The sequence below is a fragment of the Muntiacus reevesi genome, chromosome 1, assembly GCF_963930625.1.
Source record: "Muntiacus reevesi chromosome 1, mMunRee1.1, whole genome shotgun sequence".
Lineage (NCBI taxonomy): Eukaryota > Metazoa > Chordata > Mammalia > Artiodactyla > Cervidae > Muntiacus > Muntiacus reevesi.
Genome location: NC_089249.1, coordinates 101,889,005 through 101,906,033, shown reverse-complemented (window position 1 = coordinate 101,906,033; position 17,029 = coordinate 101,889,005). Strand labels below are relative to the sequence as shown.

Sequence of the window (17,029 nt, the reverse complement as noted above, 5' to 3'; positions counted from 1 at the left end):
TAGATTTAAAAGTAAAAGAGGCATTATTAGTACCACACGGGTAGCTAGTCAGTGAATCACTGCTTGATAATAAGCTCAAGTTCCCTGGAACCGAAACAACCAAAGTAGTTCTCCTTGGAATTTCCATGACTGGAGACCTTCCAACTGTAAATCTACATTGATTTGATAGTCTAGAGAAAGTGTCAGGGGGATCCTGAAAACCACGGATTTCAGTTGGCAATTCCTCCAGGCCAAAGACTATAACAAATACCCCACTGCCTTAAACTGCTGCAAATGCCAAAGTGAAAAATGTCAGGTCATTTATGTGTCCCCCGAGTCGTGCCATTTTGTGGTGCTAGACTTTAATGAGCTTTCAAGTGTAAACAGAGAATGGTCACCAGTCGCTCTCTATCTCCGCTTAGAATAAAGTTAAGGACATATAAAGGGAAATTTTCCAGATGCTAATGTTGTTAAACCGTCCAATGTGTTACTTAAATTGCTTATAAGCTATCATTCTCTCTTATTTTTCTAAAAATGCAACAGATTCTTTTGGTCTTGGATTAGGGGAAAAAAAAACACATCTACCCCAAATTTGGGTGTACAAATCTAGATTTAAATTCTTTTAATTATGTACTGCTGAAAGTCCCCAACTTATCATTAATGAGCAAGTATTTCTCCTCAAAGGAAGTTTTCCTTAAACATCAATCAGAATTTCAATGCAATAGCTATCACCAAGACAAAAATGAGCAGGAATTTACATGAATGTACAAAAAAAAGGAGTGGATATCAAGTATTGCAATCAACATTGCTCTTATTAAATCACTTCCTACCTCTTAACATGAAAATATGATTACATCTGAAATAGGCTATTGAATTTTCTTATTTAAAGGACCAATAAAGAAAAATAATCCAGTGAAGATGCATAATCATAACACATCTGCTATTTTTATGCCTTAAACTAAGATGACAAAAAAGAACACAGTTTTCATAAATGAGATGTCTGTATTAGGCAGAGATAAACTTTCAAAAATATGAAGATCTGAAAATTTCAGTTAAACCCTAAGCTGTTTGCATTCTAGTTGGGGCACTAATTCTACTTTTGTTCTTAAGATAATAGGAATCATTCTTTTAGTTAAATTTTTCACAGAAAATTGTTTTGAAGTTGTTTGGAATAAAGAAAAACAAAAGTATTTTAGAGGTTTTTTTTAAAATTGATAGGCAATTAAAAGAAAGGCTCAACATATACACACAGAGAAGTATGCAAAAAGAATATCATGCACACTGCTTTTTCCTTGATAAAGTAGCAAACAGAAATTCCTTTGGTTCAAGATTGACCTCTGAAATTAAAAGGAACAGCCAATCCAAGAATTCTTCATTTTTGCTTCTATCACACATATTCCTAGAAAGAAGATACAATTTTGTTTCTGTGTTTGTGTGTGTGTGTGTTCCAGTTAACAAAGTATTAAGAAGTAATTATAGGCTGAGAAAAGACTATTTAAGGCAATTAAGAAATTAAGACGCTTTACTGCTCTGGCTCTTCTTCGCTATAATTCGTCAGTAGCAGGGCAAAGTTCCAACTGAGTAAACTAAACGTGTCTTGTCCATTCAATATGTTATGCCAGAATAAAACCCTTGTTTTCTATTCCCACGAATTATTGTCTACGAGTATTTAATACTATAACTCAGAGTACTACCTTAAATTTTGAGATTCTTTCTGCCACCTCTCTTGAAAAAGCTACTTGTCTTTGCCATTACTTCTATCAATATACCCTCAAAGACTACACACTAATATTTTCTCACTGATGGAAATCATTGTTAAGAAAAAAGAAATTTTAAGAAAGATGTAATATAATACAAATTTTAACATTCTAGAAGAATTATATTAGAAGACTTATATTTCTAATATATTATACACCTAAATTTAATTTATACTCAGAAAACTGAAGTCATTTCAGAATCTGAAATCTCTGAAAAAAGATAATGGTCAATCTATTTAAAAAATATCTTGGTGTTTTTAGCAAATGATGTCATGATCAGGCTTTTGTGTTACCTTGATTGTGAAGTTTCTGACTTATTTTCATTATTTATTTTATTCTTCTCTTTTATTCATTCAGGCAACTAAAAAATTGCTTTAGCTAACTAATGATTTTCTGAAGTTCATTTGATGTAGGCAAATTGCATATATTTAAATACCATCCAAAATTAAAAAAATATTAATATTACAATTCTCAAAATAAAATAAATTTCATACAACTTAGCAAAAGTTAAAATATAAACAGAAAGATAAATCTTGTTAGGAAATAAGTAGCGGAACATACCTGTGGTCCAACAACACCCCCTGGCCCGGGAGGGCCGGTCTTGCCTTGAAATCCCTAAGGAGAAAAAAACAAAAGAACTATAAAAGCTATCCAGGACACAAAACATAAGTTATAATTCTCTGAGAGAGTTGAATAATTCACTCTAAAAGTCAGCCATCTTTTGGCTAAAAATTTGTTGCCTCATAAATCCCACGGACAGGGGAGCCTGTTGCAAATATCCTACAGTCGATCAGGCTGCAAAAAGTTGGACACAACAGAACTAACAAGTGTGCACACAAGCACTTGTTTCTAAATGCCTATAAATTATTACACTACAGTTCTCTCTACATTTAAAATGTATTGTCTTCACTATTTTACACTGTAGTTCTATGATTATCTTCAATAAGCTTAAAAAAGAAAATAAGAAAATGGGATGAAGCTGGAGCAAAACTGTGTTCTTAGCCCTCTTTCCCTGTGTCAGACAACACAGAAATTTTAATCTAGAAACATATATGGATGAAATAAGCAATGACTTAGACACTCTTTGTAACAGTCCACTGGTTCCTCACGCAGAGATAAATCTACAGTCTGCAATATCAATGCATTTCTCTTTCCTCTGTTCCAACAATCTCATAAAATAAGATGTAAAAATAAATTTATGAAAAGAATACTTTACATGACTTGTCACCATTTCAATATTTTATCAGCTTTCTTTCTTAAAACCCAAAAGAATATACTTACAAATGTACCTTACATATATTATAATCATCAGAATAAAATCCAGTACATGTGGGCTAATGTACTCACTGAACAAGGCCTTTGGCATATACTCTGGTACCTCTATTTCTCTAGACTCCTGGGTTATTTTCTGCATGACTGTATTATGAATAGCAAATTTCCTACTCATGTGAGTTAATTTACACTTAACAGTTGGAGAAAGATTCAGAATGTTGAGAGAAAAATGTGCCAAAGAACTGAATTAAAGGAAATAACATTTGCAAAAATCTTATTCCCTATAACATGAAATTGGAAATAAGAAAGTTAGAAAGCAAAGGACAGAAACTGGCTCCACACTTGTATCATGACCTTCTTGATGATTATTATTCCATTATTTATAGAAATGAAACTTAAAAGCAGTAAAAAGAAAAAATATATATATTTGTAATTATTTGATTGATGCTTCAGGGAAAGAAAAAAAAAATCAAATTTATCCTATTTTTAAAACACATTAATTCTTAAAACCCTCAGGTTTCCACTTTAGCTATCGATCACAATAGCAAAATGAATCAATTCAAGGGAAATGCATTATATAATTTATTTAACATTTTATAAACAAAATAATAGCTTTATTTGCTTAATTTTAACTTTTCAGGAACTTAATGGTTTAGAAATTAGTACCCACATATATAAGCACATATATACAGTTATATTATATACATATTATTTTATGTTTTACTTTTCCACTGAGAGCTAGCAGCTCTTAGCAGTTATTCTTATCATTTGTTTACATCATTTAGTCCCACATCCTACCTACTCGCTAGATGGTCTCAATAATTTCCATGAAAACAATCGCTATTAATATCTGTATCTGATCAACTCCTCTGCAACAAACTATTTCTTGACCTTTAGTCTCTGCTGAGTCTTAAAACTCTCTCAGTAAGTGCCTACTTGACATTTTCAATGCCCTCTCATGATTTCACTAAGGAAATTCTGTGAAAAAATGTGTTACCCAGACTTGTACTCATCCACCCTAAGAGTGTGTTAGCTCATCTGAGTGACAGACAGATTTGTAAGAAGCTGGAAAACAGCCCTGACCATATGCCAGCTCATTCAAAATATTCAGTTTTGCAAGTATCTAGTAAATTTGACAGCAGGAATCTTACATATAAAATATGTACAAAAAAAGCTTTTATAGATCAAAATGAAGTATGATTATTTAATATTTTCATATAATATAATAAGACTAGCCATTTATTTTAGTATAAGTTAAATGAAGTTTTTCAAATTTCTTAAGAACAGAAATGAATTTGATACATGGCTATTAAAAACATAACTCCAATTCTGATTACCTCTATGATCAACACATGATTTGGCACTGCATTTCTAAGAAAGGTGTGGGTTGTTTCAGTGTTATAAAATGGTCTCTCAGTTGAGTCTCTCAGTTGTGTCTGACTCTTTGTGACCCCATGGACTGCAGCACACCAGGCCCCCCTGTCCATCACCAACTCGTGGAGTTTACCCAAATTCATGTCCATTGAGTCAATGATGCCATCCAACCATCTCATCCTCTGTTGTTCCCTTCTCTTTCTGCCTTCAGTCTTTCCCAGCATCAGAGTCTTTTCAAATGAGTCAGGTCTTTGCATCAGGTCGCCAAAAAGTACTGGAGTTTCAGCTTCAACATCAGTCCTTCCAATGAACACTCAGGACTGATGTCCCTTAGGATGAACTGGTTGGACCTCCTTGCAGTCCAAGGGATTCTCAAGAGTCTTCTCTGACACCACAGTTCAAAAGCATCAATTCTTCGGCTCTCAGATTTCTTTATAGCCCAACTCTCACATTCATACATGACTACTGGAAAAACCACAGCCTTGATGAGATGGACTTTTGCTGGCAAAATAATCTCTCTGCTTTTTAATATTCTGTCTAGGTTATCATAACTTTCCTTCTGAGGAATAAGTGTCTTTTAATTTCATAGCTGCAGTCACCATGATTTTGGACACTAATTACTTCTAAAAAGCTTTAAATTGTAAGATGTCAGAATGGACTTTCAGTTTAAGGATTTCTGAATGAGGAAAAATCTCAAATATAACAAAATAACTTCTTTAAAATAAGGAAACACGTATATATAAAAATATAGCTGCCCTAGATTCTGACTCTTGTACAAGACAATCTTATGAATCACAGTCAATACAGAACAAGGTGAGCAAGAAAGGTTCTTGAGTATAAAAGTGACTCACTGTTGTTCTTTAAGTGAATTTGAAAACAGAATATAATTTTCCAGAAATAATTCTAGGCTTCATTTATAAGAAACTATGAGATGAGAATACCTATCCTAGAATCATTAGTTAACATGTTACTTTTCCGCTTTGTTTAACTTTAGACATTAGCATCACCAACTCAGTGGACATGAGTGAGCAAGCTCTGGGAGATGGTGAAGGGAAGGGAAGCCTGGTGTGCTGCAGTCCATGGGGTCGCAAAGAGTCGGACACGACTGAGCGACTGAACAACAACAATAATATTGTTGCTCTCGATAGAAGCAGAAGCTCTTGCTTAAATTGAAGACAAAAGGGATTTTGTAATAATCCTCTAGGTACCACTTCCTCAAAAGACATTTTTGAAATATTCTAAAGTTATTCCCAAGAAGCTACACCATGACTTAGAAATGACTGACTGCAATATTTGAATGAGAATGCATCTGCGAATTTGAGTGTGGATTATCCTTTAGAGAGTTTATTTCTTGCTCACCATGCAAATGTCATTCCCAAGAGACCCCCACACAATTGTACTCTTTGGTCTCACTAAATTATTCTTGATTTTGGTGTGTAATCCAAGACTTTGAACTTTACTAAATCTGACTACAACCAAGAAGTCGTTACAGGAAGAATTGTCACTTGGTGAGCAAAACAAGAATTGGCTGCTGCTTCCAGATTGTTTTTCCTATGCAGAAAAGCATTGTGTTTCAGATCTGTTATTCTGTACTTCAACTGAACTCCTAATATGTATTGATGGTGGCAGAATACCCTAAGATAATTTTGAGCCACATAGTCAACGGCAGTCTGTCTTGTGGTTTCTTTAAGAAATCTGGATAAAATTAATCACTGTTAAGAGCCAAGAATTGATATCAAGGAAAGATAGCATTCCGTAACGATTTCTGATTAGATTACCATCCCACTGCAAGAGTCAGATACAAGGTTTTGTAACAGTGGCAGGATAAATAAAGAAAAGCATTAGGATTCTTAAACCATAGTTGAGCTGCCAGTTTCCCCTCTGTCCCAATCACTCTTACATAAGTTGTTCAGACAATTTGTTTAATGTTTTATTCCTCATAATTTAAGCTACATTTTTTTTCCATTTTGTTACTTGATAGGAGAGAGTTTATTTGATATAGTTCTAGGTGAATTACAGATTTATGGTTCCAACTTCAGTAAATATTTCATCCCTTAATCTTGGATACAAGAACCTATTATCTGAATGGTTTATTGTAATGTGTCTCCTTTAGAGACTGGAAGGGTGAAGGACTTATAAATATATCTGTAAACAAAGATTTCAGTGAAAGGGTCAAGGATGACAACCTTGTGGAGGGATCCAAATGATAATGACGTCTTTTCCATCAGTAAATACCCCAAATGCTCTTATTGAAAATAAGGAAAATCAAGTAATATGCATGTCCCCAAGTAATCATATTCATTTAGATATTTAGCTACAAAATGGGTCTCTGTATGTATTTTAAATATATTTTAAAAAGATTAGATGGAATTAATTTTGGCATTGTCCTTAATCTGATAATTGACTTGTTAATAATAAAGTATCTTCCTGTGAAATGATGAGATGCTAGAGATGGAGAATGTTAATCAGAATACTGGGATCACTTACAGTCTCTCCACGTTGCCCAGGGTGTCCTGGCAGGCCATCTTTCCCAGGTGGTCCCTGAAATCACAAATATTCAACATCAAATGTCACACGTATTTCTTGATTCATTTTAGAATCTAAATATAATGTTAGACAATTTTCTTATATCTTCATTAGATATACTGTTTTGATGTTCTATTGATTTTATATATGGTAGTATGTGTATAGGGGCTTCCCTAGAGGCTCAGTGATAAAAAATACACCTGTGATGCAGAAGATGCAGGATAAGTGGGTTCAGGCCCTAAGCTGAGAAGATGCCATGGAGGAGGGCACGGCAACCATCTCCAGTATTCTCCATGGAGAATCCCATGGACAGAGGAGCCTGGCAGGCTAGAGTCCATAGGTCATGAAATGTCAGACACGATTGAAGGGATTGAGCACAGATAGTATGTGTATTTATCTCTTTAATAGAATTCTATGAACTTATCTGGTGGTTCAGACAGTCAAGTCTGCCTGCAGTGCAGGCAGTTTGATCCCTGGGTCAGGAAGATCCGCTAGAGAAGTAAATGACTACCCATTCCAGTATTCTTGCCTGAGAAATCCTATGGAGAGAGGAGCCTGGCAGGCTAGAGTCCATGGGGTTTCAAAGAGTTGGACAGGACTGAGTGAATAAACCGCCAGATAGCTATAACTCAGACCAGCACAACATTATAAAACTGTAATCTGAGTACTTTACATTTAAATTATTTCATTGGCAACTATATTTTTAAAGAGCATATTCACATATTTATATTTTATTTTTGCAAAAATAACAGTTCTTCAGTACTTGACAAATGAATATTTTCCCTTATTTTTGTTGTTATTTGGTGAATATTTTTAATTCAATTTCCTGTGCATCAAGACTTGGATAATAGAGATAGATGGTGTCCTCTAGTGGTGGTCTGAGCTTCTAACTGACAAGAACGTGAAAGAAATAAAACTCTTACAAACAGCATTTTACTTCTCAGTTGCTTCGGGTAAACAAAACAAGAGCGCCACTCAATTTTAGAAGTCACCAGGACCAATTTTTCCCAGTAGCTTTTCTTAAATACTTTCTTGGAAGCATAACGTTTCTTAAACACTGGAGAGCACGTCTACCGTGCTATCACTTTAGGTAAATGATGCTGTCTCTGTCATGGCTGAAAAAATAAATGAGACTCATCAACTAAGTATTTAAGGTAAATAACAACCTTAAGAGGGTTGTTTAGACAGTAGAAATAGATGGCTTCTTTAGACTGCATTGTGGATGACTCATCCTACACAGTAACCAGTAAGCATCAAATTCAAATTTCAAAATAGTATAATAGGTATAGGCAGAGATGTTCTTAGGTGAGAAGGTCTGGGTAAATGAAGGAAATGATCACTTCAATGACAACATATTTAACAATAACAGGTATACCTCTCACAGTTTAATTATTTGAATAAATCTACTCATGTATTAAAAATACACTATTTACCTAAATCTATTTTCAAGTATCAATTCTTTGTATATGAAGTTTGAAAAAAAGTATTTCCAAATAATATCATTTTCACAGACAGCTTTCTTCCACTGGAATAAGACTTTTTCTAAGTTGGTTGCAACATCTTGGGGAAAGGCTTCCTGATGGCGACTAGTACCAGCTCTCTCCCTGATCTCCTCTTTATTGACACATTGGTACAATTACCAGCTCTCATTAAAGCCTGTATGATATTTCGCAAGATCATTGCTTACTCAGTAATTTGCTCGGATTTTCCAAGACCATCTCAGTGATTCTATTGCCATCTGCCCCAAAGACCAAAAACTGGAATGTCTCCCAAATATTCTCGGGCATCACAGACCCATTCTTTCTTTCAAAAACATATACTACATACTTTATGTGTTAGGCACTAGGTAATCATAACACGAGATAGAGTTCTCAGTTTGGAGGTGAAACACATAAATAAGTAATTGATTGTTACTAGATCTCATTTTAGGTTCAGTATTTCAAAATAGTAAATAAAAACAAATCCTATGCTCCATCACTATTTTGATACATATGGGAATAAATGTGCCATCAATTGGGGCTAGTAGTAAAGCTTTTAAGTAAAATTACAGGGTGACTGCTAAAGGATAATAAACATGAATCAGACACTTTGTTCCACCATGCCAAAATGCATCTCAAATGATGAGTTTTGCAATCAGTATAAGCTATTTATAGGGCTTCCCTGGTCACTCAGTGGTAAAGAATCCACCTGCAAGGCAGGAGACACAGGGGACAGGTGCTCAATCCCTAGGTCCAGAAGAGCCACTCCAGTATTCTCTCCTGGAGAATCCCATGGACACAGGAGCCTGGCAGGCTACAGTCCATAGGGTCACAAAGTTTGGACATGACCGAGCATGCAAAAACACATAAGCTATCCGTATTTGTTTAACATTTGTAAATATAAAAGTTAAATATCTCATTATATTTGCTGGTGTGAAAAAATATAGATAATACTTTTATTGCAAAATATTCCAACTCTTTAAAATAGTGACCTTAGATCTAAATGACATCATCTGAGATGAATGTAACATGATTTTTAATCGCTTTCCTGGATATTTTATGGGAGCAGTGTTTAATAGACTATATAAAAAATTCATATCATCATTTTCTTAAGTATGCATTCTTAATATTAAGTGATAAATCCTAAACAATTTTATTGACTCCATACTACTATCCAATAAAATAAATATAATGACCAAATAATTTCATGGAATTAATTTAAAAATAATAATATTATTGATCAAAATAGATGGACATTTGATGTCATTGGAGAATGGCAGTGACAACAAATTCATCTAAGTGGGGGTTGTGCGTATAAAGTAATCTGTGTAAAGATACTTAGAAATAAATGTTAAGATTTTTTTTACTTCACATTGGCACTGTCTTGATTTCTCTATAAATAGAAGGTATCTTATAGTAGTCATGTTATAAATCTTATTAATCATCAGAGTTAATCTTTTTTTACATGAGGTAACTAACTATATGCTGACACTGGCTTGAGATAAATAGACTCTAAACATGAATATTCCAAGTACCCCATATGTATCTGTGTGAGTATACATATACATATATATATATTTCATTTATTTATACATACATATATATATTATATATACATTTCCTAATTATAATGAAAATGAATCAGTTAATTTAAAGGAAGAGGAGCTTAGTTCAATCCTTCTATCTGAATTCTTCCTTCTAAATATCAAAGAAATGAAGACAGTTCTTTCCTATATGTTATAAAACTGCATACCAGAACAAATGATAGGTACTTTATTTCACACTCGAATGTTTCATTTGTCAGAGAAATAGAGTATAAAAATCATTTTGTTTAGCAGGGAAAGCAATGTTCCTTAAAGTGTCATGTCTCTCAACCAGACTGTGTGCTTCTCAAGTATAGGCATTTATTACACTTCAAATACTTAAGAGACAAAACGCATGCATGATCAATGACTCAAAACTTGAAAGATATATGAGAGAATGGACTGAAAAAATCTGAGGAGAAATGGCATTCTATGACAATAAAATTATACTACATGAGGGAAACTTCTTAATAGTTTGTTCAAATATAAATGACATGATAATGTGGAAGTTATACATATCACTGGATTTTATGTTGCTAAACAATAATCTATGAGCATGACTTCAAAATACTTATGAAGGAATCGTATGTGCACAATTTTGCAATAGTATTTTCATTTCTCTGTATATGCAGCTTTGCATCACTTAATATTGCATTTGGAACAAAACTGAAATAGTAAACAACATTACATGCAGGTAGTATCTAATTATCCTTTGTTTAATAATAGGTATTTGTGTTAATCCTTTTATAACATTATAATATAAATAGCCTTTTTTGATATGTTTGCAGTCATATCAAGATTCTTACTGATAAAAATAATATTTAACACTTAAATCAGTATTTTACAGTAAATAACCCATTTTAAAATATGTGAGCTAAAGTCACATTTGAAAGTAATCAAGGAAAGAGGGAATTATTCAAACTCAATAAAAATACTGGAGAACATTTTATTTATTCATAAATGACTTTCAACAAGTTCAAAAGTAGAATGTACTCATTTGTAACATTTATTTAGGTTTTAAACATCTTAAATTAGTATTGTTCTTTTATGCAAGATTGTTTTTGAACTATATTTGGTAAACTATAATTATTTATATTAGATACATAATTACTAGAAATTAGAAAATTAGGATGTACAATTTTTGAAATGTTAGCCTCCAAAAAGTCTTATATAACTTCCTCATACAAGGTGCATGTTGTTGTAGTTTGTAAAAAAGATTCAGTTTCAAATCAGTTTAAAACATGCAGCCAAAAATCTTATCAGTATGTCTCTAAATGAAAATATCCAGGATATGAGTAAAACTGTCAGTAATTATTTACAAGGAATTAGTTATTTGTATCACTGCATTGAAAAAGTTTTGTTCTCAAATCATTGACTGAAAATTTTAACTGTACTTAAATTTTCTGCAGAGTGGGTCATATTCATATTCAAACTATATTGATCTTAATCTCAAACTATTTTTGAATTCACTATTAAAAGTAAGGCCCATTGACCATTGGCATTGGCATCATCTGGACATTTGCCAGTAATATCAAGTCTCAAGACCTATCCCAGACATACTGAATCAAAACCTACATTTTTAACAAAATACCAACATGATCTATGTGTACATTAAAGTTTGAATAGCATTGTCTACTCTGGACTAGAACAGTGGTCCACAAACATTAGCATGTATCAGAACTACCCAGAGAGCTCATTAAGACACAGACTGGGCCCCTATCCTTGAGCTCCAATTAGAGGGGTAAGGTGGAAACAGGGCACTGCATTTCTAACAAAGTGCTGCTGGTCTTCTTGTCCATGGGCCACCCTGTGAGAACAATTTCCTTTGACAGGTGGGTGCTATGGTTTGAAAGGTTGTGTTCCTTTGAAATTCATATGCTGAAAGCATAACGCTCAAACGTGATGTTATTAGCAGTTGGTACCTTTGGGTGGTGCTTATGTTATCTTCATGGAACCCTGAAGAATGGAATGATTGACTTATAAAAGTGGCTCCAGAGAACAGAAAATGAAAAGTCTGCTACCTGAAAAAGGGTCCCCACCTCACCATTCTGGGACTCTGATCTCTGACTTACAGCCTTCAGAACTCTAAGAAATAGGTTCTGTTGTTTATACACTAGACAATCATGTTTTCTTTGTTATAGCAGCCAGAATTGACTAAGGCAGTAAATTGATACTAGCTCTTATAAATAAATTGAATAGGTTGCCGAAAAAGGAGAGAAAAAAGCAATTGAGCACTAGGCATGTCCTATATTCCCAAAGATATTTGTGTGAAAAGAAAAGATTTCAACTAACTTTGTGAAAATATCTGACAAGGATAGTCTAAAGAATGTGGTTCTAAATAAAATTTATAACAAGGGAATGATTCAAGAAGGGTTATCATTACATTTTCTTAAAAAATACATTATAAAGGCAAAAATAGTAAATAAAAATAATAGATCTTAATGTGATATAAGTAATATCAGAAGGCTGGAGGATGATTTTGAAGAAGGGTGCATTGGATAATAAAAGATAAAAGAAATTAATAGACCGAATAAGATTCAGTAATGATTTTTAATGCCATCAATAATACTCATTGCAGTAGAAGAGTAGCTGAGAGAATAATATTCATGTTGTTCTAGTTTTGATATACTTTGAAGGGATGTTTAATCAGATATATCTAAATTATATTCCAAAATGTCTGATAAACTTCATAAGCTGAAAATACAATCTCTGGCATTAATCACCATTTTGTCTTATGGGCTTCCCTGGTGGCTGAGTGGTAAAGGGTCCTCCTGCAATGCAGGAGGGCAGGAACTTTAGGTTCGACCCTTGGGTTGGGAAGATCTCCTGAAGGAGGGCATGGTAACCCACTCCAATATTCTTGCCTGAAGAATTCCATGGACAGAGGAGCCTGCCAGGCTGCAGTCCATAGAATGGCACAGAGTTGGACACAACTGAAGTGACTTGGCATGTACACACACGTTTTGTTTTTATAGGAATTTGTATCAATATTTGTATTCAAATATATTTCATACATAAGCTGTGACTTGCAAAATTTGAAAACACTATCAGTGAAGAAAGAGAAAGAAAAACTATAGCACTTACTGGAGGGCCTTTTGGTCCAGGGAATCCAACTGGACCTTGAGGTCCTTGAGGACCCTGAAAAGAAAAAGCAGTAGGGAAATTTAAGAATAAACCTTCAAAGGAACATCTTTACACTCTGAACTTTATTTCTACAGATAAAGAACAATACAGACTAAAGCTTGTTTACCATAATGGCAGAACTATGGGAAATACAACGAGATAATCTGTGCTAGTCTATAAGCAAAATGGATGATTTTCCAATAATTCAGTACTCAAAACTGCACATCACATCAGTGGTCTTAGCTTAAGAACACTGCAAATATTTAGAATTCATATTAAAAGTAAATAGAACATGGATGTTTCAGGAAACCCTGTAGATAATCTACTTTCAATATTAGCTAAAAACATCTGTAAATGGAAGATACTTCAATTGAATAGACTCCTCCAAATTATTTTTAAAATTGACTCTATACATATTTTGACTCTACAGTCATACAAAATTAAAAGAAAAAAAAATAAATAAGTGACTATCTCAAAAAGACCATAGAGGATACCTTTAACTAATCTTTATATTTAAAATGTATTTGTTTTTAAGGATATTGCTATCTCATTTTATTCATGTACAAGCTTCTTTTGTAGATAAAATGAAAACAACTTTACTATGTCCCAAATATTGAAAAGGAAAGACTTACGCCACAAATTATCCATTGTTTATGTAAAATTCATTTATTTCAGTGTGCTCATTTTTGTTTTTATTGTTTTATTTTTTCTAAAATTTATCATTTTAGACCCAAGTAAAAGCTATATTAACTAAGTCCTTAATGGTAGGCATTCATGCTCTGCAAATCATGAGTATGAGGGATCATATTTAACTTGTAGAATATCCTAATGGGTGTATATACATATATATGTATATAAACATGTATAATATATATTATTTGTACATAGACCGCTATATATATATACATAAATATATTGCTAAGGAAGGTCATTAAAATGGGTAAATATAGGTATTTTTCATTTTTAATTCAATGGTACTACAAAACTCTCTCCCTGAACTTCCCAAGTCATATATACAGAAGAGAATGTTTCTGTGATATTACTTTTATTGTTCTTCAACTGTGTGCCTAAGACATAACAAATAGTTCATGATACTTAAAATTCTTTGAGAAAATGGTATATTATAGAGAAAATATCTGATCAACTACACAGAACACAAGAAATACATTTTGTATATTTAAAATATGTATAAATGTTTCTTGGAAATGGTTTCAAGCATACTTAAAAAATTTTTTGTTTTTTATAATCTACCTTTACTTTGAGCTTCCCTGGCAGCTCAGACAGTAAAGAATCTGCCTGCAATGTGGGAGACCCAGGTTCAATTCTTTGGTCAGGAAAATACCCTGGGGAAGGGAATGGCAACCCACTCCAGTATTCTTGCCTGGAGAATACCACAAACAGAGGAGCCTGGCAGGCTACAGTCCATGGGGTCGCAAAGAGTCAGACACAACAGAGCAACTAACACTGACTGACTGTACTTTGATCCTCAAAATATACTTTTCTCATTCTCAAACTGTCTTCACAATCACAAGTGATCATGTTCTTGGGTTACACTGCTGTGTTCCAAAATAAAATCATGAAAATTTATAGCTGATATTGAAATTTTGGAATGTATAATAAAATATGTAAATATAATAGTTTGTGCTTTAAAGACAAAACTCTTAGTTATGCTACAATTTGTTAAATGGTTCTACTGGTTCTATTCCAGTTAATGATTCAGCCATTTTAATTAATTTAACTGTATATTCCTATTAAGATGACTGTTACAAAATATTTAAAATGTGTATATCATTTATGAAGTCAAAATGTACAGGATGAACTTAATTTGGAAATAGCTCATCAACAGTGAGAAATATTTAATAGAAATTTAATTAAACTTGACCCAAAGCCCTGAAACAACTGTAATTTAACGTTTATTCTTGGGTCTTATACACTGACATTTCTGTCACAAATATTAAGTTTATTTTTTAAAAATGACCTATTCTCAGTTTTAAGATATACATCAGGGGGTATTTCTGCTTTACTTTTTGTGAAACACCTATTATAAATTTCAATAACATAAAATGTATAATTTTATAATATAAATGTATAATATAAATTTTATATTTTATAATATAAAATGTATAATTAAAATTATAGAATATTATGTCATCAGTCTAATTTCTTTGATAGTAATGTAGAATATTTAAAATTATTTCAAGAGGATAGCTTTTAAAATCTGGCTACAAAAATGCTATAGTTTGCCAAACAAACAAAGGGCGTGCTTACTCATGTATATTTAGCTTTATTATATATCAATTGAAAAATCAATTTACTAAATAGTTTTCCTATTTACTGGAATAGATGTTTTTATCTTGATTTGAATGTGTATTGATTGTGACTTAATGGCTACTGGAAGCTTGCATGTTACCAGCATAATGCTACTGCCAGCTCCAGGAACAAAGTATCAGTATGGAAAGCAAGAGGAGGGGAGGAGAAGGCATAGGTGTCATATACATATTTAAAAGAAAAACAAGATTTTGGTTTGAGTTTAAGAGTTGATATCATAGGCCAGTTACACATATAATTTCTCTCACTTCTATAACAAAATTAGTAGCACATAATCAATGAAGATTTTTTTAGGGAACTAAATTAAAGAATGGGCTTCCCACATGGTGCTAGTAGTAAGGAACCTAGCTGCCAATGCAGGAGACTCATGAGACACGAATTCGATCCCTGGGTCAAGAAAATCTCCTGGAGAAAGACATGGCAAACCACTCCAGTATTCTTGCCTGGAGAACCCCATGGACAGAGGAGCCTGGTGGGCTACAGTCCATGGGGTTGCAAAGAGTCAGACATGACCGACACGACTTAGCACGCATACACATATTAGAGAATAGGAACTTTTAAACTCTGAAGTTTTGTGGATGACTGGATACATGTATTTGCAAGCACATGTAACTTTTCCCAGAAATTTAAACACTTGTGAAATATCAACATTCATATGATGTAACTATTATACTTACTCTTTCACCAGGAGGGCCAGGAGGGCCATCACCACCTGAAGTGCCCTGGGAAAAACAACACAAAAACAGAAAAAAATTAGTTTTGACTCCTTCTGGTAACAGCCGTCCTCTGGAAGAGGAACCTACAGACAAGCCCAAATGGAACAAGTTCTGACGGTACCTTTGGACCTGGTTTTCCAGTGGGACCTCTTGCTCCTCTTGAACCTCGAGGTCCCTGCATGTAAGAGCAAAGATGAAATTGATCTAGCTCCAATTAGATCAAAATGGCACAGGATCAGTTTTCTTTTTTGAAGCAAATTATTTTGGAAAGTTAAATCCAAAATGAAAATCACCATTTTAAATCAAGGCCCTTACCGTTGGACCACGCTGACCCCGAGGACCTGGTTTGCCAGCTACACCCTGTCAACAACAGTTCAAACAGCTTCAGTACACAGTATATCACAATGAATTGTGAGTCTGGATCTGAGAGATAGGTTCCTATGCAAGAACATATATATTAGTCCAGAACAGTATACTTGTATATCATACCCGGGCACCTTTCTCTCCATTGGCACCTGGAAACCCAGGAAATCCAGTGGAACCCTACAAAAATAAAAATAGTAAACATTAAGTATATTAATTAACATTTTAGCCACAAGCTGAGAGTCTTTTGAAATACAGTGGTTCTCACAAGTGGGTAGCATTCAATAAAAAATATAACTTTAAGATACCATACAACCTCCATTCATGTACTGAAAAATGAACTTACAGTGACACCTGAAATCCTGGAAGTACTGAAAACATGAATTGATAACATATCTAAGTTTTCAACTTTAAGGAAATGAATTACTCAAATATATCATTTCTCATATTAAAGAATAACAAAGGACATTTCATGTAAAATAAATTTTGACTTATAATTCTACATATTTCCTTCAACTGTGAAGAAAAAA

General features: G+C 33.4%; 1 protein-coding gene across 2 annotated transcripts in view; it reads right to left on the bottom strand.

Moving 5' to 3' along the window:
- Window positions 1-17,029, bottom strand: part of COL11A1 (collagen type XI alpha 1 chain) — a 213,159-nt gene that overhangs the window by 74,561 nt on the left and 121,569 nt on the right. For both annotated transcript variants that reach the window (XM_065907856.1, XM_065907860.1), the window contains exons 32-38: window positions 16,626-16,679; window positions 16,452-16,496; window positions 16,258-16,311; window positions 16,098-16,142; window positions 13,054-13,107; window positions 6,870-6,923; window positions 2,298-2,351 (exon numbers count right to left, since the gene is read on the bottom strand). In XM_065907856.1, the coding sequence (XP_065763928.1) occupies window positions 2,298-2,351; window positions 6,870-6,923; window positions 13,054-13,107; window positions 16,098-16,142; window positions 16,258-16,311; window positions 16,452-16,496; window positions 16,626-16,679 (360 nt within the window). The remainder of the gene's footprint in view (window positions 1-2,297; window positions 2,352-6,869; window positions 6,924-13,053; window positions 13,108-16,097; window positions 16,143-16,257; window positions 16,312-16,451; window positions 16,497-16,625; window positions 16,680-17,029) is intronic.